This window comes from Prinia subflava, chromosome 2 (genome assembly GCF_021018805.1).
Source record: "Prinia subflava isolate CZ2003 ecotype Zambia chromosome 2, Cam_Psub_1.2, whole genome shotgun sequence".
In the NCBI taxonomy this organism is placed as follows: domain Eukaryota; kingdom Metazoa; phylum Chordata; class Aves; order Passeriformes; family Cisticolidae; genus Prinia; species Prinia subflava.
In genome coordinates this window covers 57,644,591-57,671,713 of record NC_086248.1, presented here as the reverse complement: position 1 = coordinate 57,671,713, position 27,123 = coordinate 57,644,591, and the positions used below count along the sequence as shown (strand labels likewise).

General features: G+C 42.4%; 1 protein-coding gene across 2 annotated transcripts; it reads left to right on the top strand.

Annotated features, from left to right (window-relative positions):
• The first annotated feature begins 7,440 nt into the window (after window positions 1–7,440).
• LRP11 (LDL receptor related protein 11) lies at window positions 7,441–26,114 on the top strand. 2 transcript variants are annotated; one of them, XM_063390098.1, is made up of 7 exons: window positions 7,441–8,017; window positions 12,872–13,032; window positions 15,522–15,663; window positions 17,685–17,810; window positions 18,523–18,732; window positions 24,163–24,264; window positions 24,533–26,114. In XM_063390098.1, exons 1-7 carry the CDS (start codon window positions 7,495–7,497, stop codon window positions 24,685–24,687), a joined length of 1,419 nt encoding a protein of 472 aa, XP_063246168.1. In that variant the 5' UTR covers window positions 7,441–7,494; the 3' UTR covers window positions 24,688–26,114. The 2 variants fall into 2 exon arrangements, with proteins under 2 accessions (XP_063246168.1, XP_063246166.1); XM_063390096.1 differs by having other exon boundaries at window positions 12,869–13,032.
• The last annotated feature ends 1,009 nt before the right edge of the window (window positions 26,115–27,123 follow it).

Sequence of the window (27,123 nt, the reverse complement as noted above, 5' to 3'; positions counted from 1 at the left end):
GACTGGGATTTTTTAAGCTGACACCTTGTGTGTTATTTGCCTAGCCGAGTTTGTCACCTGTGAGGAAGCATATGCATCCTTGGAGGCACATACTGGAGAACAGTAGGAAGAACATTGGAGGATTATTTGCATTCAAGTCGTTTTGCCTAAAGCTTCAATAAAAAAATCTGTGATTTGCAGCCCAGTTTAAAGAAAATTCCACTCTCTCATCTGTCTAAGTTAATTTAACAGCCCTCCTGCTTTGAAGTCCAGAAAGACTTTTTTAATGAGGATAGAAGTTAAATGCTTGGGATAAAACTCATATAAGTGCTCCAATTAACAGGCCAATTTTGACACACCTATAAAACTCGTTTCTCCACGGGTAGCAAAGCAGAAACACCACTACACCACACCACTGATTTCATCTGGAGAGATTTGTGTGTGTGTGACCTACAATGCAACTGCTAGAACTGTACAGTCAGAGTGCTTAAAAAAAACCCCCACTGATATCCAAACACAGAAATCAAAGGCAAACACAGTCAGATCAACAGCAAAAGAGGAACTGGCTTGTACTGAGTGAGAAAGCAGACAATAGTACTTTTAACTGCATCATTTAATTATTCAACACAATGACCTCAAAGTGTGTTATTAATATTAATTAATTTTTCTATTGCAACTCTCCATTTATAGATATCTATTAGCATTTCCAGTTTGCAAATAAAAGATGCCAGTTTTGAATCTGCCCCAAAGACAACTAAAGCCAGCAGAAGACTTTTGTCAGAGCTGGGAGGACAAGCTCTATGATCTGCTCTCCAAGACAGAGACAGGATCTACCCATATTTTTGGACACCTTTAGACTAAGAAAAAACGTTGTGCTTCCAGCTATCATGGGTTCATTTTTCATGCCTGCAACAGTAAAATACATTGGATCCTACTTCTTGGACAAAATACTAGCTAGGCAAACCAACATGGCAAGGCTATAAGCTAACACTTCAATTTTTTAAAAATTAAATGAAAACCTAAGAACAGTCTTTTACTATTTCTGAACAAGGTTCAGAACTCTTTTACATTAATTTTATCATCTTTCCACCTAATCATGGCCGTGTGCACTTAAGACAGTAGAAGGATAGGAAAGCATCATCTCAGGTGACTGACTGAACCAAACTGCACATTTTCCCAGTGCCAGCTGATATATTAAACCAGCCAATGCATTCTCAGTGTTGAGAGACAAAGCTTTATCCAAGAAATTGCTTTAGTAATGTCACTGAGAGATCTATTAGCTGTACACAATGGGTTAAAATTATATGCAATGATTGCTACACTCATTACCATTATTTAACATCCCCAAGAAAAGAGCAGAAAACAGAGAAGTCTGGAAGAAAATGGAAGTAAATTTGAGTTTTCAAAAAATTTTGTCTTTTACAATGGAGGTCAAAAGGAAGCCTTAAAAAATGGAGTGGAGGAAGCTGACTCCTTTCAGTATAGATCAAGCTGTCCAGTCAGCTCATGATTTTTACTGTCAACAGTAAAGTAAACATTATTAAAAATTATTATTTCTGTTTTCCTGTAGAATCGGGATACAAAGGCTCTGCTGCCATTGGAAAACATTCCCAAAGAGTTTGGAAACTGCCCAAAAGGAAGAAGTGCTGAGAAGTTCAAAACAATTCATGTAAAAGGAGCATACTAAATGATAGAGTTCATAAATGAAGAATTCCATGTAAAACTGCTCCCAGTGACCAACTCTTTGGCTTTTTTTTTTTTGTCCTTTCTATGAAAATCATGAGGGATCACTTACAGATGTTGGTAGTTACATCCAATGTATTTGCTAATTCAGTGGCATCTGCAGAGCCCGCTATTATTTTGTAACCTGTTTCAAAATCTTGACATTATTGATCAATGTCAGGGCTGCCACAAGCTCCCATTGACTCACTAATCATGAGTGTATTACCCAACTGATTTTTATCACCATGCTGTGCTGCAGAAGAATCCATGGCTGAAATAGCAATGAGTATTTTTTTCAGCTAGATATTTTCCTTCTGGGAAACAATCCTTTGTAGTTTTACACATATCAAAACTTCATGCATGTCAAAAAAACCCTCCAAAAACTCAAGCAAAAAGGATTTGGGCTGTCAGTTCTGTATGTTCAGATAGTACATGAAATAGTTTTCCACACTTTCAATATGCAGTAGAATTTTTTTTCAATGACTGATGGACATAGCTTATACAAATCTTTGTTTGGCTAACACCTTGGAGCACAAGTTGTTCTGCTACAGTACAAATACAGAGACAGTGTCTTCAAAGGTGATAATATGCTGACTGTAAAAAAATGCTTAGTATTGATACACCTTCCTTCTCTCAACAGTTCCCCTCTTAATGGTGCTGTTTACAAGGCAAATTAATTTTTCTGCTCCTAGCTTAGTCTGGTCTCTGGCTGTTAAGTTAGGTTTTTGCTGTTTGTAAATCATTGGTAACCTATTTCTACAGAACTGGCTGAAATTCTGGGTAGAAATCTGCAGCTCTAATCCTAACTAACCCTTTCCCAGAGAAATACTTCATTATATATTTTTAAATAACTGTCCTTCATCCCTCAGACTGTGGTTTTACAGGTTTAATGCCCCAAGAAGTAGCTACCGCTGCTGTTGCACCGACCAGAAGGATGCTGAAGAAGTATTTGGTGGATTCCAGTTGAAAAGAAATGTGTTTTTCCAAGATCCAGCAAACATATGTGGTAAGAGTGGTATTATTCTGTCGGCAGTACTAGGACTTATTTGCTTAGCTTTACACTACCTCTCTTTTTACCCTTCCTGATTTTGATTTTGGTGAAACAGTCTGTTCACCCTAGTAATGACTAAGGAGAAGGCAGCAAGGATTTTGTGACCTCTTCTCAGAGGGAATTTCACCTTACACTTAATAAACACTGCTAACTTCACTTTACAGAAATGGCTCCCCTCTTCCCACCCCTACCCATCCTTGCTCTCCACAAGGAGGGTTTTTTGTTATTATTTTGGAATATTTATCTCAGCAGCAGAGCCCTAGTGCTTGTGCTGATACCACGTGGTGCCTGGCTTACGCTGTGCAGTCAATTATGCAGTCTCCGGGCAGAGAAGCAATCGCAGCACGTATGGACGTAATGTTAAAGCAATCACCTGACGTCTCAGCCCCATCCTTACCTCTGCTGCTAGTGGGGAAGGGTCTCTGAAATGCAATCTCCTGCTTTTTTTCAGTCTCTGACTCCTTCCCAGTTTTGTAGTAAAATACTTGCTTTGTGCTAGGCACAAATGCAGTCAGGCAGATGGCAAAGGGCAGGAGGGGGGTGTTAATAATATTCCACTTTATCAACCAGGAGAGCTCTCATTCTTAGTACACTGATACTTAATACAGCAGTAGAAAGACAAGGACAGTTATACACACACATACACATTCCAAAGACAGGGCTTGGCTATTTTTGTCTCCTTTAAGAGGGCAAGGAAAAGGGTTTACCATACTTGGACTAAAACCGTCTCAAGCTGGAACCAGTCATACCTTTTTAATTTGCATCACCATAGGATGTTCATAAAATCAATATGATATGAAGCACTTTCACAATCACATTTACATTTTTCATTCAGGAATTTGAAAAATTATCCCTCCTGCTGTTTTCATAACACTGGTACCACAGCATTACACAGTTTTGCTTGAGAAGGATATGACATATTAAAAAAGACAAAACACAAATCCTGAGTTAAATACCTGAGTTAATTCCTTTGCCTCCACTCTAACATTCACCAACCTATCTTCTGTTATTAATGCAGAACTCCTCTTACTCTCACGGTCAGAAACCTGAATTGTCAAGCTGCAAAGAAAAGGTTATCACTTCAATTCATTCGTGGGCAAATTGCTCAAACTCAGCTGTCAATCAACAGTCCACTCCAGCATCTGAACTGATTTGTATCTATCATGGGTGTTTACTCGACAGATTCTCACAAGCAAACTGGAGCAGAGAAAATGTGTCTAATGATAACATCACGCCGACAACACATTTTCTGCAGATAACATTTGCATTATGTGTTTACTGTTTGCAGAGAGTCTGGAAGACATCAAGTGAAAAGGAAGATATATTTCTTTTTCTGAGAACATATTCCAACCAAAAAAAAGCTCCCCCCCCAAACAAAACAACAACAACAAACCCAAGAAAAACATGACCCCATAGGAAAGCACTTCAGATGAGCAAGCCTAGACATTATTTTGCCTTTGCCTTCTCTCCCTGCTTCCTTTCTACATATTCCATTTCTTTTTCATCCTACTCCATTCCTTTCTGTCCCCTGCTTTTTAAATTCCTGTTATTCTGTTACTTTGGAAAAAATCAACTAAAGGAAGAGAAAAGCAGATGCATTCGGACTTTATTCCCATACTTTCAGCTATTTCATAAATTTTGAATATGAATAGAGATTGAAAATAATCAACAGATGGTTGGAAATGTTAATATTCATGAATTCTGAAATCCTATATTACTTTGCCAGGTATTGTTTGGATGTAAAGAATATATGTGTAGTCTAGTCTCCATTTTTGGAAAAGAAATCTAGCAGTCTCTTTAGCTGGCCCATGACTGATGAAGTGGGCATTTTGGACAATAAACTGTGGTATATGCATGTATCCTTTGAAAAGGGGAAATAAAAAGTAAAACCTGACAAATATCTTTATGAATTTCTTAGGCCTTCCACATGAAAATCAGCCATCCCCAAACTTCAATTTGATGAGAAACAGGAATAAAATATTTTTAGTGTTACTATAAACTAAATATTAGTTTTGATTTGCAACTCCACAACCCAAAGAAAAGCTGAAGCACTCACAACAATGAACTAGTAAAGAAATGTGAAATTAAGTATAAGTAGTTATGAATCTAATATTTGCCTTAGGCAGACATTGATGTTTAGCAGCCATCTGTTTTTTATAGGTAATAAGCTGCTGCCACCTTCTGAAAAAAGCTCAACATGACTACAAATGCCATGTTTTTTACAAGGCCAGGCTAAGAACATACATATTCTGAGCCAAGAAAATTAGGCAAGAAAACAAGTTGTGCTCCAGCACCGATACCAAAAACAATAAATCTGCTGCACTTAGAATATACAGCCCAAGAAGCTAATCTGAGCATGATGTCAACATTTCCACATAAAAATGTAAGCGTGTCATCCTTATACTAACTTAGGAAGATGTTCTGACATCCTACTAACTTTCAGACTGCCAGATGTGACTCTGAATGAAGACAACAGGACTGTGACCCCCCTTTAGCCAAATCCTTCTTCATCTTTTAAATGCTCATCTACTTGAAGAAGAGTGTATTCTCCTTGGAGATACCTTCCAATCACAGCTTCCTCACTGTAAAGCATTAGAAAGTTATCATTTTTCTTTGTGTTTTCTGCAAGAACCTGCCGCCTCAGTGTCACCACCACTGACAACCAGGGATCAACTCTCTGGTAGAACTGGATACAACAAGGATAGTGGGATGAGCAACCTCTGTGCCCTGTAAATGGGCCCCCACTGAAAAAAACACTGGCTGTGTACTGATCCAGAAGGGGGAACTTCTGCTCAGAGTAGTTCCAAATCTTTGATGATTCTGAGAAGGGATGACCTGGTACATTTTTTCCTCTGACAACTTCAATGTGCACCATGCTGGCGTGAGCTTTATTTTGGTTTACGTTCTGGAAGCAAAAGTAGTATCAAGAGGGTACAACAGCAGAGCAGCAGCAAACCACTGTCACCTCTAGCAAATCAGTGCTTCACAGTCAGTACCTCTGGTATGAATAGATTGATCAACTCTCCAAAATATTTCTAAAAATAAAATTGTGGCATTTTTGCCTTATTTTCAAAGCAAATGAGGATTTTATCACCCTACTGTCTAGCTCCTCCATCTTCCTATAATCTTGGAATGTGTTGATCAGTTTAAACTAAAATTGACGGGAGATTGAAAGTGTCAAAAATATAATTTATAGAAATTTAGAAAACCCATGGAGCATATAGCCAGAGAAAATCAATCTTCAGCAGTTGCACTACTGACAGGCCAACATGCTCCAATGAATCACTGAACTACAGTTCTGTGATTTGAGAGAGGAAGAGGAGAAATCACAATCCATACTACAAGCTGCATGTGAATTTTCTGGGCAACACTCAAGGCTCCATGATGGCAGAATATTAAAGTGGATTTGTTTTGGAGGCAATTCTGAGTTATACTGGGAACACGGCCTAAAACAAGCCAAAAATATGAAGGACTACAAAGATATCATAAAACCACTCTTTTTTTTTTTTTTGCTACTTATTCTAAGCATCCTGACATAATGATACTTTTGATGCAGCCATTAAGCTTTTTCCAGTAATTAAAGAAATGAATGAGTCTGCTTAAAGATGCTTGGAAGAATGAGCCAAATGAAATGGAAAACACAGAGCTATTGCTTGACCTGTTGCGACATCCCTTAGCACACAGCTCAAAACCCATCACCACCTCTCTGCATTTACTGGCAAGCTTATGTTTTTCAGTGCTTGTAGACAAGTCTCAATGTGACATTCCAGCAGTTTGAGGCTCCATACAGCTGACAAAAAATAACAAAGCAGCTGTTTTGAAGGATTGCTGATTTTCAGGGATAGTATTGTTATTAATTTGTGTTACAGAATCAGCAATAATTTAATAATAAAACAGAAGTTGTGACAGACACAAAACTGATTAATTTAATTGCAAACATTTCTCTGAAACTCATTTAGCAATGACTTCAGAGACTTGCATGGGGAGTCTCTGAAGAGTCACTCTTCACCATTGTTTTGAGTGGTTAAGATCTCATCTGGGATTCTTTTTTGCAGGTCAAGAGGTCACAGCTCTGCGTATTATGTTTTTGACTACTGGCTTTCTTTTTCTGCAGTTTCTGAACAGAAATACCTGGGATGGAGCCTTTCACAATTTCTTTTTTCTCTTTATTTGTTTGTTTCCTCAGGTTCACAGAACCATCAGCAGTTTCAGTGACCGCCATTCAACCCCGATTATTTGCAGATGTCATTTCTCTGTGTGGAGTCATAGAATCATCGAATCACAGAATGTTAAGGGCTTCCACAGAATGGAAGAGACCTTAAAGGTCATCTAATCCCAATCCCCCTGCCATGGGTTGGGACGCTTTCAATTAGACTAGACCGTGCAAGGCCTTATCCAATCTGGCCCTGAACGCTTTCAGGGATGGGGCATCCACAGCTTCTCTGGGAAACCTGTTTCAGTGTCTCATCACCCTCACAGTAAAGAATTTCTTTCTAATACACATCTCAAAATTCCCCTCTCTCACTTTGAACCGCTTACTCCTTCTCTTAAGGCTGCGGCTCCCGAAGGAATGTCCCTCTGGGGGCGGTCCCGGGGCGGGGCCCGCCGGAGCTGTTCGCGGCGGCGGGTGCTGAGCGCGGCCGCTCCGCCTGGTGCAGCCGGGCGGGGCCGGCGCCTCCCCGCGCCGCTCGCTGGGGCTGCCCCGGGGGGAGCCGCTCCCGCCGCCGCCGCCGCCCGGGGCCATGGCGGCGCTGGTGCTGCTGCTGCTGGCGGCGCTGGGCGGGCGGGCCGTGCTGCCGGGCGGGCGCTGCGCGGCGCCGCTGGCCGACCTGCGCTCGCAGATCTCGGGCGTGGAGACGCTGCTGGAGGAGTTCCGCCGGCAGCTGCAGCAGGAGGAGCCGGGACCGCCGGCGACGGCGGGCGGCGGAGCGGGCGGCGGGGAGCGGTGCGGCGGAAGCGGCGGCTTCTCCGCCAGGCCCGACTCCATCATCCGCACCAAGGACTCCATCGCGGCCGGCGCCACCTTCCTGCGGGCGCCCGGCGCGGTGTCGGGCTGGCGGCAGTGCCTGGACGCCTGCTGCGCCGAGCCGCGCTGCACGCTGGCCGTGGTGCAGGGGCCCGCCCGCCCGCGGGGCACGGCGCCCGAGCCGGGCTGCTACCTCTTCAACTGCACGCACCGCGGCCGCCCCGTCTGCCGCTTCGCTCCGCACCGCGGCTACAGCTCCTACAGCCGCCGCACCGCCGGCATCGCCCCGCCGCCCACCGGTAAGCGGCTTGCGCGGCGGGAAGGGCGGCACGGAGATGGCGGCGCTCGGCGCGGGGGCGGCAGGGCCGCGGAGCCGCCGCCGGCGGGGAGCGGGAGCGGGCAGCGGGCAGCGGGCGCGTCCGTGCGGCGGCCCCGGCGCCGGGAACCCGCCCCCGGGTCGTGGGGCATCGCCGGTGGGAGGACGGGGCGAGGAGAGCCGGCCTGCGCCGTGCCTTTCGGCGGGGTTCCCTCGGCCGGGAGAGGCGGCCCGGCTGTATACACCTTCTTACCAAGGTGTATAAATACCTTAAGGGGAGAGGGGTTCCAAGAGGATGCTTCCAGGCTCTTCTTGGTGGTGCCCAGCTATAGGACAAGAGGCAACGGACAGAAACCGATGCACAGGAAGTTCCAGCTGAACATGAAGAACTTTACTGTGTGGGTGACAGAGCACTGGAACAGAATGTCTGGAGAGAGAGTGGAGTCTCCCTCACTGGAGACACTCAAAAACCATCTGGACACAATCCCGTGCCATGTGCTGTGGGACGACCCTGCCTGAGCAGGGAGGTCGGACCAGATGACCCCCTGTGGTCTTTCCTGACCTGAACCTGTGAGGGCTTTGGGGGTGTTTGGGCTTGAGGAAACCCATCCCTCAACACGTCTGCCTCTGCAGAGCCCTTGGTGGGGCCTTGTGCCAGCCAGCCGGTGGCTGGGAGCCAGAGAGTGGGATGTGCATGTTCACAGGACCTGTGCTCCCTGGGGAAGCAGAGAAGTGCCAGCTCCCCAGGGACTGTGCATATTGCGCAGATTGGAAAGCATGAAATGCTGGTCCCAGCTGGGCCATAACCTGATGTGTAGCCTGAGAGCAAGCCCTGCTTGGGGCTGCTGTCCAAATCTCATTGCCTAAGACAGCTTCTTACTCACTTGAATGAAGATTTTTCGTGCTTAAGAGCTCGAGAGCTAGACTGAAGACAAGGATACCTCACCAGTCGTGTGATACCACCAAGGACATTCTCCACAAGCACGTCTGGAAACTAAGCCACATCAAAAGCAGCAGTTTGTTCAACTCTGAAGCATATTTATAAGAACAATATAATCCAGAGCAAGCAGCTGTAGATGAAAACAAATCTGGATTTCTAAATTTGGAGTCTGTTTTCTAGCACCTGATTCAGAGAATTTATTTGCCTTTCCCCACCTCCTGTTGTTAAACAGTCTCCTCTTAACTAATTTTGACTTAATTTCATTATCTCTGTGGACAATACTTTCCCAAACGTCATCTGTATCTTACTCAGCGATAGATCTCATCTGAAGTAAATTAGTCACTGCATGCAACATGAAGAGGTGTTGATGTGTATGAAAACAGTGCACTGCTGTTACTGCTCTTGTGGGAGGGGAGACCTCAGGCTTGAGGTCCATTCAGTGCTGCATGTTTCATGAGAATATCAATGGGAATCCCCCGGAAATACAAGACAGCAGGGGCTCGGTTTGTAGAGCCATTAGGATGCCAAAGTATTTTTTGCAAAGTGCATGGGCAGGTAAATTAGAGAGCTATAAGGAAAGATCTTACAGCAACAGAGATGAGGCAAGCTTAAGGTACCAGAAAAACCCAAGGTGTGTTTTTGACATTTCCAACAGGAGGAGTATTAGTTCCACAGTATTATTTATATGGTAGCTCCAGGGTAATTGTGTTTCATAAGCCTGTATGCACTTGCATGATAGAAGGTTTAAGATGAGATTTTACATCAAAGTCACACAGAATTAGGCTTCATTTTGAACTGCCTTAATTCTATTAAAACCTGAAACTAATTTAAAGTGCAGTTGTGGTGCAATATAAATAGTATATTGTACAATTGATGCTCTATCTATTAGGAATCTTGAATTTCTTGATTTCCTTGAGTTCTTGAATTCTGGAGTTCTTAAATGCTTTGCCTTTTTGGCAGCTTTTCTGACTATCAGCACTGGACTTGCAAGGCAATTTCAGTTCCTAGTCTGCAAATTGCTCTGTGTCCTGTTGGTTTTATTTAAAAGTCTGCCTTGTGGGTGATGGTGGTATTGGAAACAGGGGATTATGATTTCTTAATGCAATTACACTGAAGCTGAAGGAAAACCACAAAGGAGAATGAACTTTTACTCAAATATCTGTCAGATGTGACACAGACCAGGAGAGATAAAATTAAGATTGAATTATTTTGCTCTGATGTTGTGTTACCAGTGCAGTCTTGAATTACATTGAAAAAACAGTCTGCACAACAGGATGATGAAGGCACATCTCTTTTCCTTTCTCTCATGAATGAGTTTATGAAATCTGGGAAAGAAGTTTTCATTTCAAGATTTTTTTTCCGTAAGGGGATCACATTTTAGCTGCTCCCTTTTTTTTTTTTTCTGAAGTACTTTGTTCTTGAGTATTCCACTGTTTTCTTTCTGATAATACCAAACCAACATTTACCCACAGATGTGGTGCCCTCATAATTCCAAAATATTTCTGTGCATTGGCATACAGTGATCTCTAAGATCACTAGTGGTGAGGATTCAACATCAAGGTAAACTAATACCAAACACATTCAGGAGCTGGATGTGAAATAGCCTTCTATGACAAAGCCTTCATTCAGAAAACTAGCTGGAAGCTTCATTATTGGCAGGACAAGTTTGTATCAAGGAGGGAGGGAGCAGAATAAATAAAATGCAGGATAAAAAAGCACCTATTGTGCTCACTCCCAAAATAAAAAGTGCTTCACACCTTTTTCTAGAAAGCAGCCAGCTCCAGCATCTCAGAGTGCTGACCTGGTATTTCAGTTCCATAATGCTTATTTACATTCCACTTAAATGCAAGTTGAAAACAGAAGTTAAGAGATGATTTTTCTCTTGACCTGTGGCTGATTCCCACAAGTGCTAAAGCACTTTATTGCCACAAGGCTCCTTGGAGTATGCCTCCAATGAGTTTACCTCATTGTTTTTTTATGCTGGCTTCTTATTCCCCAGATTTGGAGGTGTTTTGCTCTCTAAGGATCATATATTGCATTGCTTAAAACTTTGCTGTGGAAAAAATTTTCAGCTCAATAGGCTGTCTCCTTGCATGCCATATGTCTCTATCAGGCCAGATTTTCCTTTTTGCTATTGATTTACCTTTCTGAAGATGATCTGGTGGCTTACAAGCAAAGGATGGTGTTTCCATCCTTTGGAACCGGAGGTCTGTGTGGTCCCTCACTCATCTTTAACAAAGAGCTGGTATGAATTTCTGTGCCTGACTCAATGTGAAGTGATCCTTCCTTTCCAACTCTCCCTCATGTAGTATAAAGTTAATCCAGGAAGAGAATATCCTTATTGCTTAGGGGAAGTGGGGTTTGTCTCTGCTCCTGCGGGGCATTGAACAAGTCATTTAAACCAGACAGGTGACATGAAACCCCTTTCCAAGGTAGAAGCAGAAGACTGGGCTGTGCTCTTTGAGATCCAGGTCAGTCTCTTTTTGACAGTTATTTGTAAAATAAGTAATTATGTGAAGACTGTTCATGACTCATGTATATCAAATAAAAGTTGCCCTGACACCATAATGATGGTGTTTATTAACAATTGAGGGTTTTATTAACAATGAGTTTTGGGGTTTTTTTGCTCTTGGATGTTGCTTTTTTAACCAAAGTTGTGTTTGAGGAGTGTATACAAATTAGGCAAAGCTTCCTTTGTCATCAGATGAGTAAGAACCATTTCTTACTTTCTATTATTAGACCTTACTTTCTACTATTAGTTATTAGTATGTTTTCCTAACTTTAGGCATTTGCCTTGAAATTTTCTATGCCTGACCTACTACTGAAAAAACCAAGAAGTAAGAATTCTGCTCTTCAGTCAGAGATAAACAGTTGTCCCACTGCTCCCATGAGGTCCAAGGCTTCAAGCACATTCGTGATACTGTTGACGAGCATGTGCAAGGAAGATTCATCACACTGATGTGAAAGCCACACGGAGTGCAGTTACAACCTTGATTTCAGTAATTGCTCTTCAGAGCGTAACACCAATATCCTTTGCAGAGGTTGAAGAGCAGAGAGCACCCTGGCACTTCAGGATACCCAGAGAAGGAACGAAACTTGAGTGTGGAACTGTAGAAAGATACAGTCTTGTGGCCAGAGTTGTCAAATACTGACTTGTAGAACCAGATTTTTATCCCTCTCCCTTGCCTGCCTGAAGGTTGCAGAATAAATGACATAAACCACTTCTGACAGGCTGTGTCACCTAACAGAACTTGACTTTTGTTAGTCTAACCCAAAAGCTTGGATCTGATGAGCATTCACAGTTTTAATCAATAAGGATTGTACTTTGAATATAGCAAAATGCTATAAATCCTAAATATTCAGAAAATCAAGCTTTCAAAGTCTTAAAATTGGTGGTCTCTGATGGTTTTTAATCATCATGTGCACTGCTTCATCATTTATGCTAAATAAGTTTTTCATTCCTTTAATGATGCATTATAAATTGGGACTAAAGCCTATTGAATTATGCAGAGTACTATAAAAGGTATAATAAAGGTGCTGTAACTGCCATCTGTATGTAAGTCATATTTAAATTTCTTTTCCTCAGTTCAGATTTAAAAAGTACACTGATGCTAATAATCCTGTTTGTTGTATTGCTGAAACATCCAGGTACCTGGAGAGGTTTTCTATGCCATGTGCTTCTAACATTAATCCCTGAAGATGTCATAGGACAATTAACTGAGATTGAAGCAGATACTACTTTGCTTAACAAAATGTGCACTAATGAACATGTTCCTCTTTCAGGAAGTTGCACAGAGGTGAAACAAGACCTTAACCAAGAAAAGAAAGTGTTTTATATAAATAATCACTCAGCCTCCTCTCATAAATAACTGATCCTCTCTTTTTTTGTTGAAGAAGAAGAGTACGATGAGCCTCCACAGTGTAAGGCGGGCCAAGACCTTGTGCTGCAGTCCCCTGTGGACTGGGTGCTTCTGGATGGCCGCGAAAGTTCCGATGACCGTGGAATTGTGCACTATGAGTGGACACTGCTGCAGGGCGAGCCGTCGGTTGAAATGCAGGTACATGTGCAGCCCCCCGTGTGCCCAGTTACTCCCAGATTGTTGTGTTCAAGTTTGAAATATACAGCTTAAATATAAATATATTCAAATCTGTCTGCTAGGCAACGAAATTAGGATGACTGTACAACTCGAACGTTTATTTCACAGAAATGTAGAGCAGCCCAGGTTGGAAGGGACCTCAAAAGATCATCCCCGTTTGTGGGACAAGGAGCCTCAATGAGATTATTTTATCTGTCCAATCCCATCTTGAAGACCTCCAGTGAAGGAGACTACACTGTGTCCCTGGGTAGTTCCAGTGATTATTTCTAGTGGCTTACACAGTTAATCTCTATCCTGGATGGCATGGGACAGCCAGCAGCAAACAAGCAGATGATAATACCCCACTGTATTTGAGCTCTGCTTTATTTGTACTTGCTGCATTTGGTTTTCAGCTTCTGTCACCCCAGTTAGAGACCCCTCAGTAATTCAGTTACTAAAAATAATAAGGGATTTGCACCAACAGTCTCCTGTCAGTGCTTATGGGGAAGGTACAAAGAAACATGACAAAGACCTTATGAGATATTTTATCCATACATTTTCTGCTCTACTTTGGTTTCAAATTAAAATTACCTATGAAGAGAGGGATTCTTCCTTTTAATCTTTTTTGTGAATGCTCTAGGATCAGCAGAAAAAGAAAGAAAAAAATATCTCAAGTCCACAGACTCTACTCATAGTCTGTCCATAGCCCACAGCATCCAGAGCACGCTGAGAACTCCACCTAGAGCAAGAAGGATATGTAGAGGTGGGAGAGTGTAAACCAAAATGAAGCTTTAAGAATAGTTGCTAGATCTCATCTAGATAAAAGGAACACTTTGTTGTCAAAGACTTGTTAATCTGACCCCTTGCAGCATTATTTTCTTTAAAGAGCAATTAAATACTTTTTTAATTTGTGATTTAGTAACATAGAGTAAAACAAGAATTAGAATTTAATAAAAACATTTAAAGTTTATATTTTTAATATTACTCAAGGTCACTTTATAAAATAGAGACAATTCTTACATCCATTCAGAATTGTAAAGTTCACATTAACCTTGGTGGCCTCTTTGTTAATAGAAGATTAATTTGACAAACATTTATGCTTCAATAAATTCTTTTCAATTGTGTTCAAATGAGCAGATTTATCCTACAGATATGTACCCTGGTGATTAGCCATGATAATTTAAATTTTAGAGTTGAATTAATAACTGTGATTTTTTTTCATGCATTCTTCAGTTGATGTCTTTAGTGCTTTGGTTACTGCCCTGAAGTTACTGGATTTTGTGTCATTTATTCTTTGAGAATAATGTATGAATCCATAGCTACAAGGGAGAATGGGAGTGTGTTTAAACAAGATAAAAGGCAGCTGTTGCATTGCTCTTAGGTAGCAAAGAATAAATAGAAGGCAGAGGAGGGGAAAGGACTGCTATAAAGAGATCTTATCATATTGTAGAAGGAAGCCTTTTGGGTTTTTTTTTATTGTGACTGATTATTGCTTTTTCAGATAATTTGCTTCTCTAATTGTTACCCCCATTCTGTAGCTGCACAGCTCCTGGACACTTAGGGATGGTAATGGGTTGGGGTTTTTTTAAAATGATGATTATCTACTTTGAGCCATTTTTTCTGCATAAGCAGATTCTTCAGGGCAGCATGAAAATATAAAGGAAAGCACAGAGGTCACTGAGTGGAGGTGTATTCCGAAGTCAGTGGCATTTCTCTGTTTCTGCATTGGGAAGAGACTTGGGCTCTATGGCTCGTGAGTTTTAAATACCACATTTGCTCTCCCAGCAGTCATAGTGAACAACAGCAGGTGTTTTTTAGAGCATACTAATTTCTTTAACACTCTAAAGAGTAAAATTCTAAGGGGTCATGCTCTATCAGGAGGTACTCAACAGTCTGATCAGATAACTGAGTGCATTCATTCAAATTCAAATAGAAAAGGAAAGAAATTTCAGTTAGGAAATGTTCTCACTGAGAGAAAAAATGTGTTTATCAATACACTCTTCTATACAAGGTCCAGGACTCTTAAGACCATATAAACCAAAAAATTCTTGTTCCCTTTCAGGCATGAAAATTTATTTCTGTGGATCTATGTTATATTGTCTACAGACTAACTTGATAAAGGGCAAAAGGCCAATATTTTACTGCCTATGCTCTAAAATTGCATTTCTAATTATTCAAAAATTGAGTTAAATGTATGTGACCATTTGTTCTCCATTTGTGTGCTAAGATCCACAGCTCCAGGTAACTGAGTAGATCATGAGAACACTACCTGAATGTTGTGGGGCTTTTTTACAAATGAATGCAAAAAAAAAAAAAAAAAGAGATCAAATGTTCCGTGCTGAAATGCATGCTTGAATAGGCTGACTAGATTGCAGGAAGTATTTAAAGTGCATGATGACTCCTTATTCCTGGAAGGTCATGGATGGATCCATTGTACCAATATGTTTTTGTTACTGTGTGCCTTTGCTCAGGTCCCACAGCCAGGAACACTGAAGCTGTCCCACATTCAGGAGGGCGGGTATGTTTTCCAGCTAACAGTGACAGACACTGCAGGCCAGCGGAGCTCTGACAACGTCTCTGTGACCGTTCTGCCCATGCTTCATTCTGCAGCAGGTGAGAAAATGACTGGAGCTGTTGCCTCTGGGTATGGTAGGCAGAGCAGAGCAAGGGTCTTGATAAAGGGAAAGATGTTATTCTCCATCTTCAGTGTTTTATTTTGCCCTTGTTCATTACATAATGACATCTCTTTCAGCTTTGAATCACTCTTTCAAAGTGAGGAAACAAGCAAGCAAGCATCACTTGCCTGTTAGAGCAGTAGTACTTTCAGGCACTGAGTATTTGTTCTACTGCTAATAAGCATGCAGGGTTGGAAGAGTGAAATATTGACACAGACATCAGGAGCATTGTAACAGTCAGATCATGTGGGCAACATGACTGTGCTATAGGGAAAACCCAATTAAAATTACCTAATAGTATGTTTGAGGCAGATTAATGATAATATTGACCTGCATCTGTAGTCTGAGAGTTGGCATGTTTTTTGTTTTAATACATTTAAGTTTTTCTGTCTGATGGTTGTTACTGAAGCCTTATGCTAGTGGGGAAGCTGAAGCTGGAACTGACACGTCAGTTTTAAACTCTGAGCTTCAGAAATATGTCAAAAGCATAAAAGGCAGAAAGTAGATTTAAGTGGCTGCTCTTAACTGTAATAATTTCTAATTACATTGTAATTAACAGGTTGCTGGTGCAGATCTGCTGCTCTGGCATAAAGTAAAAGTTAAATAGCTTTTATAACCATGTTTAGCAGAAACAGTGAAAATGTTGCTCTGCTCCAGCACAATATTTCTGTGTGAGAGGGTAGTGGCAATAAGCTGCTATTACAAAAAATCTGCTTAATTACTGCCTGCGTTCCAGTAATGGATGATAGAATTGTGTTCATGATGTTTAATTCAGCTAAAGCAGATAGAGAGGTTTGCTGGTTTGTTTATTTGCTGCTGTGGGTATCTGGGGTATCTTTTGTATGGAGCACATAGGGAATTTGCTGTCTTTTTTATTTTTCTAGTTTTCCCAGCTACATTAGCAATTCAAGTGCTACTGCTATGGCTAAACCAGTTCCTGATGCCTTAATTCAAGCAAGATCAGTGCTATTACTAGTGCTGAAGTTCAGGAGATGCATGTTCAGATTTTAGGGGTTTTAAACACTTGTCTGTACTCCTGGCATCTTTCCCTTAGCGTGGTGCAGTGTTTGGAGCACAGCAGGATAACAACCAAAGACTCTGACTCCCTTATGCAAATTGATTTGCTCTGACAACACTAATCAAGCACTGAACTGGATAGTGCTGTACAAAGTGATGAGCTGCACTGCTGTTGGAAAGACAAAAGCACAGATGTAAACACTTGATAATTACAGAATCAGAATGGGTTTCAGGAAAGCTTTGAGTGTGCAAAATGGAACATCCAAGGATACTCTCCATTTCCAGGGGACTCTGAATGTTAAAGCAGGCAGCAGCAAATTTTTTCTGGTGAAAGTAATTTGTGAGAACATGACCTAGTCCTGTTCTGGTCTGTGCTGTATTGAAGTCTCTGGGTTGCTGATGTCAAGAAATGACGAGCATTCTTTAAGTGTTTTAATTAGGTTGCAGAAAATATGCCATAAAAGATCCCACATAGTCCAAATGTGTGCATGTAAAACAACATGTTGGTGTTGAATGGCTATATAGTGGGAATTACGTGTTGGAGGGATACAGTTACAGCCACAGAGATTTCATTTATTTATTTTCAGGTCTGTTCTGTATCTTTTAAGCCTAGGAAGAGCTCCTTTCAGCTTAGGCCAGCAGAATTCAAAGCACTGTAAGGGTGCTGCACAAGGTGTAAGGTGCAAGAGTCTCCAGGTTGAGTATTCCTGTAATAAACAGATTGCTAGGCTGGAGATGAAGGTGCCAGGGACAGCTATTGCCTATATTTGCTTCTGTGTCAATATGATGTGACACAGCTGAGTCTGGACTTTCTGCCTGTTCATGGTGCTTCTTGGCATAGCATAGTTTTGCTTTTTCCTCTGTGCTGCAGATTTTAGGCACTGACTCAGTGTTTACTACTTGGATTTCTCTTTTGGTAATGTGGGAATTGTTTCTCGACAGCCTGTGTTGGGGTTTGCTCTCGCTACCAGTTTATCTGTGATGATGGCTGCTGCATTGACATCACGTTTGCATGTGATGGTGTGAGACAGTGTCCCGATGGATCAGACGAGACCTTCTGCCAGAATCGTAAGTGTGCCAGGCCACAGTGGCACAGTGATTGTGAAAGTCATCACAGCCTCAATGACCAAAGGGGGACGATGGCGCTTCTGTGGCCTCTCTCCCTGTGAGCAAGCAGTTTGCTCCCAGCCTTTCACTGGAAATGAAAGCAAATGGGAAGGTTTAATATCTGCATACTCAGGTGCTCAGAAGTTTTCTTCAAAGCATATTAAAGCTGTCAAGGGTCCCTAAGTGACTGGTTTTGTATTCAGCAGTTAAAAGATTGGTTTTGCACTTGCATGATGATTCTGGGAACAAGACCCACGGTCTCTGTCTGAAAGGGTCCCAGAGGTATCCTTCACAGTGCTGTTAGACACCTTGCAAGAATCTGAAACACTGTGAACACACAAGGGAACCAGTTGATTCACCATCATGCTGTTTGTTTTTGTTAGTCATCCCTCAGCATGTGCCCATACTCAGCTAAGTGAACAAAACCCATCAGAGGGTGAATGGCCACAATGGCTAACCACTCTTTCATTATATTTCAGTCATTGGATTTCACTGTAGAGGTCATGAGTGTACTCTTATGAGCAAGCGTTAAGTATCTGTGACTCACATTTCATCAAGGTTGTGAACCTGAGGAAGTTGTTTACTCTGCCTCAAGGCCCATCTTGGACAGACTTCCTTAAGAACACTTCCATTCCCTTCAAGGTTGTGCAGAAATTTTTGTTTCTGTTAACAGTCAGCTCGGGTCGGAAGACGGTGACACATGCAGCTCTTGGCACTACCCAGCAAAGGACTGCAGGACTGACTGAAAACACAGAGGAAAACTCTGCAGAGAACACCCTGAAAGCCACTGCCAGAAATCAACCACCTCTCCCAGTGGATGCAGACATGTCTAACCAATCGCTTTCTCAGGGACCAAAGAAACAAATCAGTGGATTTGTGCCAGGTAAGAATTGAATCAGTTTCAATAAATCCTGCTCCTTACAGAAAGGAAGTGTCTTGCACCTTAAATTTAATTTAATTGTCTTTTGGTGCCTGGTTAAGAGGAAAAAAAATCAAATGTAGATAAATACAAAAGAAACCTGTAATAATGAAGTTCTAAGTAGGTTTTGATTTATTATTGTCAATTCTGTTTTTTACTAGGTGCAAAAAGAAAGTTAAAATGTAGGAATGCTAGGGAAATAATACAGTCTAAAGATCAAAATGTGCAGGGAACTAAATAAAAATTCTGCCACAGGTTCAGCTGTGTAGGCTGATGTATTAAGGCTCTTTAAATCTGCAGGGGTGTACTTCAGGAGAACATAATAAAGTACTGTTCAACTTGGGTGAGAGTAATTGGTTTTCTCCTAGTGCTAAGCATTACCTCTCTTTTGGTTTTTTTTCCTGACTAATATCTATATTATTATGGGCATTTTTTTTCTGAACTCTGTCTCCAGGGCAGGGGAAGTCTTTCATCACTGTAGAGAAGTCTCAGGCTTTGGTAACAAGCTACCTCAGGTGTCTGTGTACAGGTATTGTTCTGCACAGTGCCTGCAAGCCTGTAGTGAGTCATTGTGTGATGTTACAGGCAGAGCCTCGACCTTGGCCTTGGTAAAGCTCCAGAAGCTGCAGTGAAATTGAGGTGTCTTTTAAGGTTCGTGCTGATGAATTAAAATGATCTGAAATGGCAATTATATGAAAGCAAAACTGTGTGCACAGAGCCTAAAATCAGTACAAACCCCCACTTTTATTTCTTCGTGGTTTAGACTGATTCATGTGCCCCAAGACACAGCTATTTATAGCCAGCTTTATTTTCCAGTTACAGCAGAACAGTGCTCAGTGCCCTCTGCTGTCGACTCTGGAAAAGGGCACTGCCCTGGCTGGCACCTGGACTGCTTCAAGGTGCTTGTACTTCCATCTGTGGAGTGCAGGAGTGAAACTCTGTAAAGGGAACAATCTGTGAACACTCTGCAGAGGGAGTGAAAACAATGTTCTCAAGAATTTGATGGCCTCAGTGAAAGTGTGGGGACTGAGAGCAAAATCCTGTCCCAAATGTTTTCCCCGTTTCTGGCAGTGTAGATGACCTCTAGATGACTCCTCACTGCTGACTAGAATTCTAAAGTCTGCTTCAAACCCTTCTCACTCACACAGTCCTGAGTGACACCTGATATGGGGCCACCCAAACTAAACATCAAACTTCCAAAGGGCTTTGCAGGCACCAGTGGGAAGTCAGCTGCAAAGTAGTTCTCAAAAATCATTTGGCTTGTGAATCCAGGCATAAAACCAGAACTGAGGTCACCACCTTCAGAACTGATAATCAAGGGTTATAACTGGAAGTAGAACACAGAAGCATTTTTGCATAATCATTTTCTGTGTTTACCCATTGCACAGAAACTTACTTGCACCAGTTTTGCTCTAAAAACTGTAGCCTTTTGCACAGCAAGTACACAAGCAAAGAAGAAGATGCTTGGAAAACTAAAGAAGTGTGATGGGGCTTCAGTGATTAGTGTACTACTAGTACCTCTTGTAATCTTCTAATTTTCAACAGGCAAGATTTCAAGCTGTTTTAATTCTTGTGGGTTTAATATTTGTCTTTTGACAGGGCTCAGTCAAAATTTAATTTTAGATGCTTAATAATTTCCCTGTGGAATGGAAGGATCCAATCTTTACTGACCCAGGAACCAAATATTTCTAACCAAAAAAAGCAGCAAACAGTTCAGCGAGGTTTAAAGTTGCCTATGGATCAATTCTAATTAGGGTGCATGGGGTGGGACGTGAAGAGGTGCTAGATACATGCTAGGTACATGCTAGATACATGCTAGATACATGCTAGGTACATGGGTCCAAAGGGCAGCTGCCAAAAACTGCCCTGCCAAAGCCTGCTCTGAGCTGCTGTCTTCTCCTGCAGACACTGAAACTTCATAGAGTTAACGCATGCTGTCTGTTAATGATTCACAAAGATCCAGAGAGGCTCAAGCCCTACCCCACTGGGAAGCACCACAGTCTTTATGGAGTTGAAGAGACAGGAGTCTAACCTATTCTTTAAAATCCACCCAGATCCATTAATTAGACTTCCCTCCACCACAGCCATCTCAAGGAAGTTAAAGATCAAATCTAATGATTATATGATACAAAAATGAGAGGCACAGAAATGTTGGAGCAGCTCCATGAAGCTTATCTGGAAACTTGTCCAGGAGGACAATAATGCCAGATGCATTTTTGAGGAGAGGTAAGCAATGCTGAATTCATACCAGCAACCTCAAAAGTTCAGCAATTTCAGTGGCAGAAATCCTGTTCTGGGAGAGATTGTCTCCTGCTGCTGGTGCCAAGGTAGAACCTGTGCCTCTGAATCAATGTAAAGGTCTTTGTTAGACCAAGGCAATCATGTTCTTGTTAGCCTGGAGCTGACATTGCAAACATCCAGGCTTCTTATATACTATTTTACATAAATTCTGAAAATAAGCTTTAGTGGTTTTAATGTCACTCTGGTGAAAAGCTGTCTACTTAAGACACTTATGAGGGGATATGGCTTTACAGTGGCAGCACAGGTTCCAGCTTTTCCAGCACTTGCAAGTGCTCCGTTCAGGGCCACGTTTTTCTTAATTCTCAGCTGACAGTTTCAGATCATCATGGAAAAACAATCCAGGAAGGAAAATGTAATGCTCTTAAATCCAGTGACTGCAAGGCAAAGTAAGTGGTTTTAGGTACTGGAGACAGCATGTGGCACATTCCAGCTGGCTGCTAGACTCCATGCTTGATGCAGGAGCTTTCAGTTCATTTTTAAAGAAGAGAAGTTTTTCCCAAGACATTGTAGAACTGGGGAGTTAATTTGTTTTCTTTTTTACATTTGTTTTTTTATTTGTGGTGGCTAAAGTGCCAGTAAAGACCTATCCCTTCTGCTACTTACCTCTCCATAAACAGCTTTCATCTCTGAGAATTCAATACAGATGTCTAATAAAGGGACTTCCTTGTCAAGTACAGCCATATTTGTCTTTTCTCCAAAGGAGCTGGGCTAAATTGTAATGTTTTGGACTGTGAGATAGTTCCTGGTAGCAGGTATATGAGCTTTCTACCTATGAGGGTGATACTAGGGGAACTTTTTTCCAGAATCCATTTTCTGTTAATAGTTTTTCTATTACAAATATCCTTTAACCTTCCTTACAGTGGCCCTTCATGCTTAGCTCTGACTTGATACAAACTTTTTAAGGATTTACACTGAAGTCTGAAAATATGCAAGTCCATGTTAAGGACTGTTTTAAACTTCTGCCTGATCTAACAGGGGGTCTATTCACAGTGAAAACAAACCACAACCAACCAAAACAAAAGCCCAAAATCACTGATTGTTTACAATGGGTAAATCTTGTTCTGCACTCCTGCCTTTTCCATGGGATTTCCTACTACAGCAGGGGAAGTTCAGGGGAACACCAAGTCTGACCTTGAGGTAACCCCCTCAGACACTAAGGGCAGAGTCTTCTGCAACAGACTCATGGTCTACTTTTGCCCAAGCTGAAAGGCCAGACATTTTCTTTCAAAGGTGGGAGTGGATGGAGGAAGAGGCATTTGATGTCAATAAAAAGAGTCCTTTCTCTTGCTGCAGACATGTCTCCATGGTAGTAAAGTTACCCAGACTGCATCTCCTGCAAAGGCCAACGCAGCATTTCTGCATGACTGCCTCCAAATAGCCCCAGTGTCCTTCTCCAGGGAAATTCTTAAGCCCAGTTGCAAATTCTGGCACTCCTAAACTTGCAGATGAATATAGAAAACACTCAGTAGCAGCACAGCACTCTGGAGTGAGCAGTGGGCTGGTTTCTAAGTAGCAGTGGCCAGTAGCAAACAGGGTCATGCAGATGGGTTAATTCAAAAGCAGCCTGAAGATTTGCACTCCCCAGCACAGCCAACCCAAGTGTATAAATCACCATAACAGCTTTGCATTCCCCTGGCACAGGGTCTCTGCCTCTCCCAGGCTGCCCGTGCAGTGCTGTTCTGGGCTGGGATTACAACATTTGACTGAGTGCCCAAGCCTTAGTCATGTTTTTACTATGGAGGCACTCACAGCAGTAGCTGTAACCTAGATCTGTAATTTAGGGTAATTGGAGAGGGCAATTTCCTCAGAATAGACTGAAAAATCAAGAGAAAGTGAAAACCAAATTAAACCCGTGTAAAATGCTTTATGCTAGGCTCCAGACTTCTTTGGGGAAATTACTCTTTGTGTTCTAGAGATAACAGATAAGATCTTGAGCAGCATGGACTCTGATAGTCTCTCCACTCATGTAAGAACAGCCACAAATCCTAGCAAAACCCTACGAGCTTTATGGAAAGGATTCTATTCTTTCTACCCTTCCAAAAATTTCCCACTAAACTTCTCTCCATATTTGCCAAATTTCTTTACAAGCAGTTGACTTAAATATTCCCTTTATTTAAATGGCAGGGAAACAAATTTCTAAAACTGACATTTAGGTGCAGGTTGGAGCAGCCGGCTCTCAAAAGAGCTGATGTCTTTTGGGTATTTCCAAAATAAAGACAAATATTCATTTAGTATAATTCAGGAACAACAGCAGCAGAAAACAGCTGCTGATTTTGGTGTCAGTTGCATTCAGGTGGTCTTGCACATCTCTGATAGCACACGGGTATTTTAAGGCCAGTACATTTACTGTTAGGAGATTTTCAAGCCCACTTCCCCCTTTACACGCCGGGACAACATCAGGAGCCCAACGAGGAGAGGGCCATGCCTTGTTCTTACAGCATTCCCTGCAGGTGAAGTTGGTGTTTACGCACCCCCAGCCAAAATGGCAGGGCAATAAAGCCGCAGCCTGGGAGGCTCTGTTCTGCCTTGGAGTGGGGACATTGGCAGGGACTTCCATGACAGTACCAATGAAACAATTTAAGCTTTAATTAGCAGTCATGTGCATTTGCTGCTGCCACTGCCAGGGACGCCTTCTGCAGCACTTCGGAGCTGGTGGTGGTGGGTGGGACTTACACACAGTGCACGTTCCAAGCTAATTGACTTAAACACTTCCTTAGCACCCACCACTACATGTAATTCTAATTACAACATTTCACATTCATATTTTACAGATCTTGAAGCATAGTGTGTTTCTGCTAGCTCTGTCACAGTTCTGAAGGCTGCCAGCAAATGTATCACAGCACAGTCAAAGTGCCCTTGCTTTTGGTTGAGATGCATTTGGGATTTTACCCAGTTCTGGGTAAAATTGAATTTAAATTTTAGCTTTAGTTTCACATTATTTCAAAAATTCAAGTTATACAGTTGAAGTTCTTAAACTGTCCTTTTGTTTGGTTTTTTCCCCTAAGTTTAAGCACTTCACATTATTTAATACTAGTGGATCAAACTTCCTGAGTCACTGAGCTGCAGTATTAATTTATCCTGCTTTTTGTGCAGATAACAGTTCCTCAGGGAAAAGAATAGATGATAAAATTGGGGATGGCATAATGATGCCAAAGAGAGATCAGCTTGGAGGTGGTCGCCCAGCCCCAGAAACAGGTAAGAACAACCACGTGAATTAATTTGGAATTATATCAGTTTTTCAGTCAGGGGCTATAGATAAAGTGGTCAAGAATTGAATAATATACTTACATATCCTGAACTGTCCCAAACACGATCGTACATTTTCGTTTCATAGTATGAGTTGTTCCAATTATTATCATCTAAGTGAGAGACTAGCTGTATTTTTAAAGAAAAAAATTCAGGTTTTCTCTACCGGCATCTCACTGTGTTAAATAAAACGTAATTTCTCTTAACCTCGTTGTAGGTGCTGTGTTACCCTTAGCCTTAGGCTTGGCAATCACTGCTTTGCTGCTGCTTATGGTTGCTTGCAGACTGCGCTTAGTGAAACAGAAGCTCAAAAAAGCTCGGCCCATTACATCTGAAGAGTCCGATTACCTCATCAATGGGATGTATCTCTAAAAACTGGATTTGGGTCAGTTGTTTTCTCCCCTTTCTCCTGTCCATGAATCTCTGCCTCTATAAAAGGACCAAAATCCTTAGTTTATTTTCAAGTGTAGAAGAAGCCTATGGGATGAAGAACATACTCTTCCCCTTTGCTGATACTATAAAAAGTGGGTAGATGTCCTTGCTGAGAAGATAAGAAACGTTCAGGCTCCAGAGAGTAGCTCCAGTTGATTGTTGTGCAGAAGACACTGCAAGGTGGGGAATCCCCAAACTGGATGTGGGGTGCCCTTGCCCTCCCCACAGCAGCTGCGGTCTCAGCCAGGGCTGAGTGCACCCCAGGGCCCGGGCACTGGAGCAGCCAAGGTTCCACAGCCCGGCCAAGGTGTGGGGGGAAGCCTGTGCCACCTTGCACTTCTCAGTGCTGCCACCACTGTGGGGACTGGGGTGCTCCAGCCAACGCGTTCCTTCACTGTCCAGCAGTGAACAGTTGTGTTCTTTCCATCTAATGCCCTGGGAGCATTTTCATTAAAGAATGTGTCTTGCTTTGTTAATTAAAAGCAATTGCTATCCAAGCACCAGCTTTTGCAAAGAAAATTGGGATTTAAGGAAGAAAGCATGTTGTTTTCACTCGGTTTAAACCTCTGTGCTGTTAGCAGACAGCTATGCTTGCTAAATGCTGAAATGAAAAAATGCAGCTCCTCAGCAGATGAGCTTGGACTTCCGAGTGCTCAACAGCAGTTGTGTTCTGCTGCCTAAAGAAGCTGTGGATGCCCCATCGCTGGCAATGTTCAAGGCCAAGCTGGGTGGAGCCCTGAGCGACCTGGCCTAGTGGAAGGTGTCCCTGCCCATGGCAGGGGAGCTGGAGCTAAATGATCTTTAAGGTCCTTTCCAACCCAAACCCCTCTATGATTCCGTGTACAATCCCAGAGCTGTGTCTCTCCCCAGAGCTCAGGGCTTGTTCAGCCTTTTCCACATCCAGCCCAGCACCCTCCCACAGCATGAGAACGCAGCGCACAGCAGTTTCTACCCAAGATGCCAGAGCGTAGGATTCCTGCTGGTTATCCCCTAGCTCCCTGCAAAGCTTGAAAGCTCCAGTGATCTGCCCTCACCCCAGAAAAATTCTCATAGAATTAGAGCAAGTAATTGATATGTGTGAGTGAACTGCAGATGTGTTACTAGTTAATGTGTACAGTACATGTTATATATACCTATATATACACACACACTGTGCTGTCTGTCTTGTTTGGCTGTCCAAGGATGTCACATTCCTCATGGGTCTCAATAAAACCAGAGTCAAATGAGGCATGCATCGTTTTGTATGTCGTCTTTTTGTACTCCAGTAACTTTGAGTCAGCGAGAATATTGCCATGGTATACAGATAGTTCTTCAAGTAATTTGTTCTTGATTACTTTATGTAAAATAGCTCTAATAAACCGATTCTATTCTTATATTTATTGCATTGTCTTTCATTTCCATTGCCAGCACAACTTTGTGCTACAAGACTGCGTCATGAGAGCAGAGAGAAATACATTTCTCCTTTCTGTGAAGCAGCCTATAGGAAGCTGGAATGTGTATTCCAGTGTGGGGGCAGTTGTTGAGATACTTGTTTCAGGGGGACAGAGAAGGACAGGGAATCTGCCTGTGTGAGCTGTCTCTCGAGCAGTGCTTGATCTGAGCAGGACAGCAGTTGTAGAGCTGGCTGTGCCAGCCACTCTGGGAATCTGGTTGCCAGTGCGCCTTGCTCCTGCTACGTGAGGCAAGGTCTGTGTGTTTGTACTTCAGTGTTACAGTGGGTCCAGGAGACCATCTGCTGATGCTGCCCATTTCCAGTCTGGGAGTACGGCCTCTCTTCCATCCCAGCCCCCAGCAGACCCATATGCAAATAGCGCCAGACCCAAAAGATCACATTTTAAATACAGCCTTTGGGGAAGACTCACTGCCCATTTGCTTGGGGTCTTATTTTCCATCACTGAAATTTGCGTTGGGTTTTAATTAAATACCTAAATGTCCTTCACCACCTAACCCAAGCAGCAAGAAAAGTAGTCTTTTCTCTCTGTGCCCACTGTACTCCTAATACCAAAACCCATTAAAATGGTACACAGCCAGCAGCAGAACAAAAGCATTGCTGGGCAGGACAACAGCAAGATCTGGCACAAAGCACAAGCCAGCCAGTACAGCCGTGCTGCAAGAGCTCAGCTTCTCAGTCACTTTACCCAACAGCAGCCCTTGTTTCTGTGCTGCTGCTAGTGGAATAAAGCTTCATGGGCTGTGCATATGACAGCTGAGAATGAATGCCTCCAAGCAGCAGACAGCAGGCTGCTGTCAGAGCAGGAGGAGGAACAGGAGTCTGGCTAATGCTGCGTTAGGGTGCCACAGTCTTCCCAGGGACTCTTCTTCCTGCGACAGGAGATGGTGGCAGTTGCCCTGTGGGCCACCAGCTTGAGGCCTGTT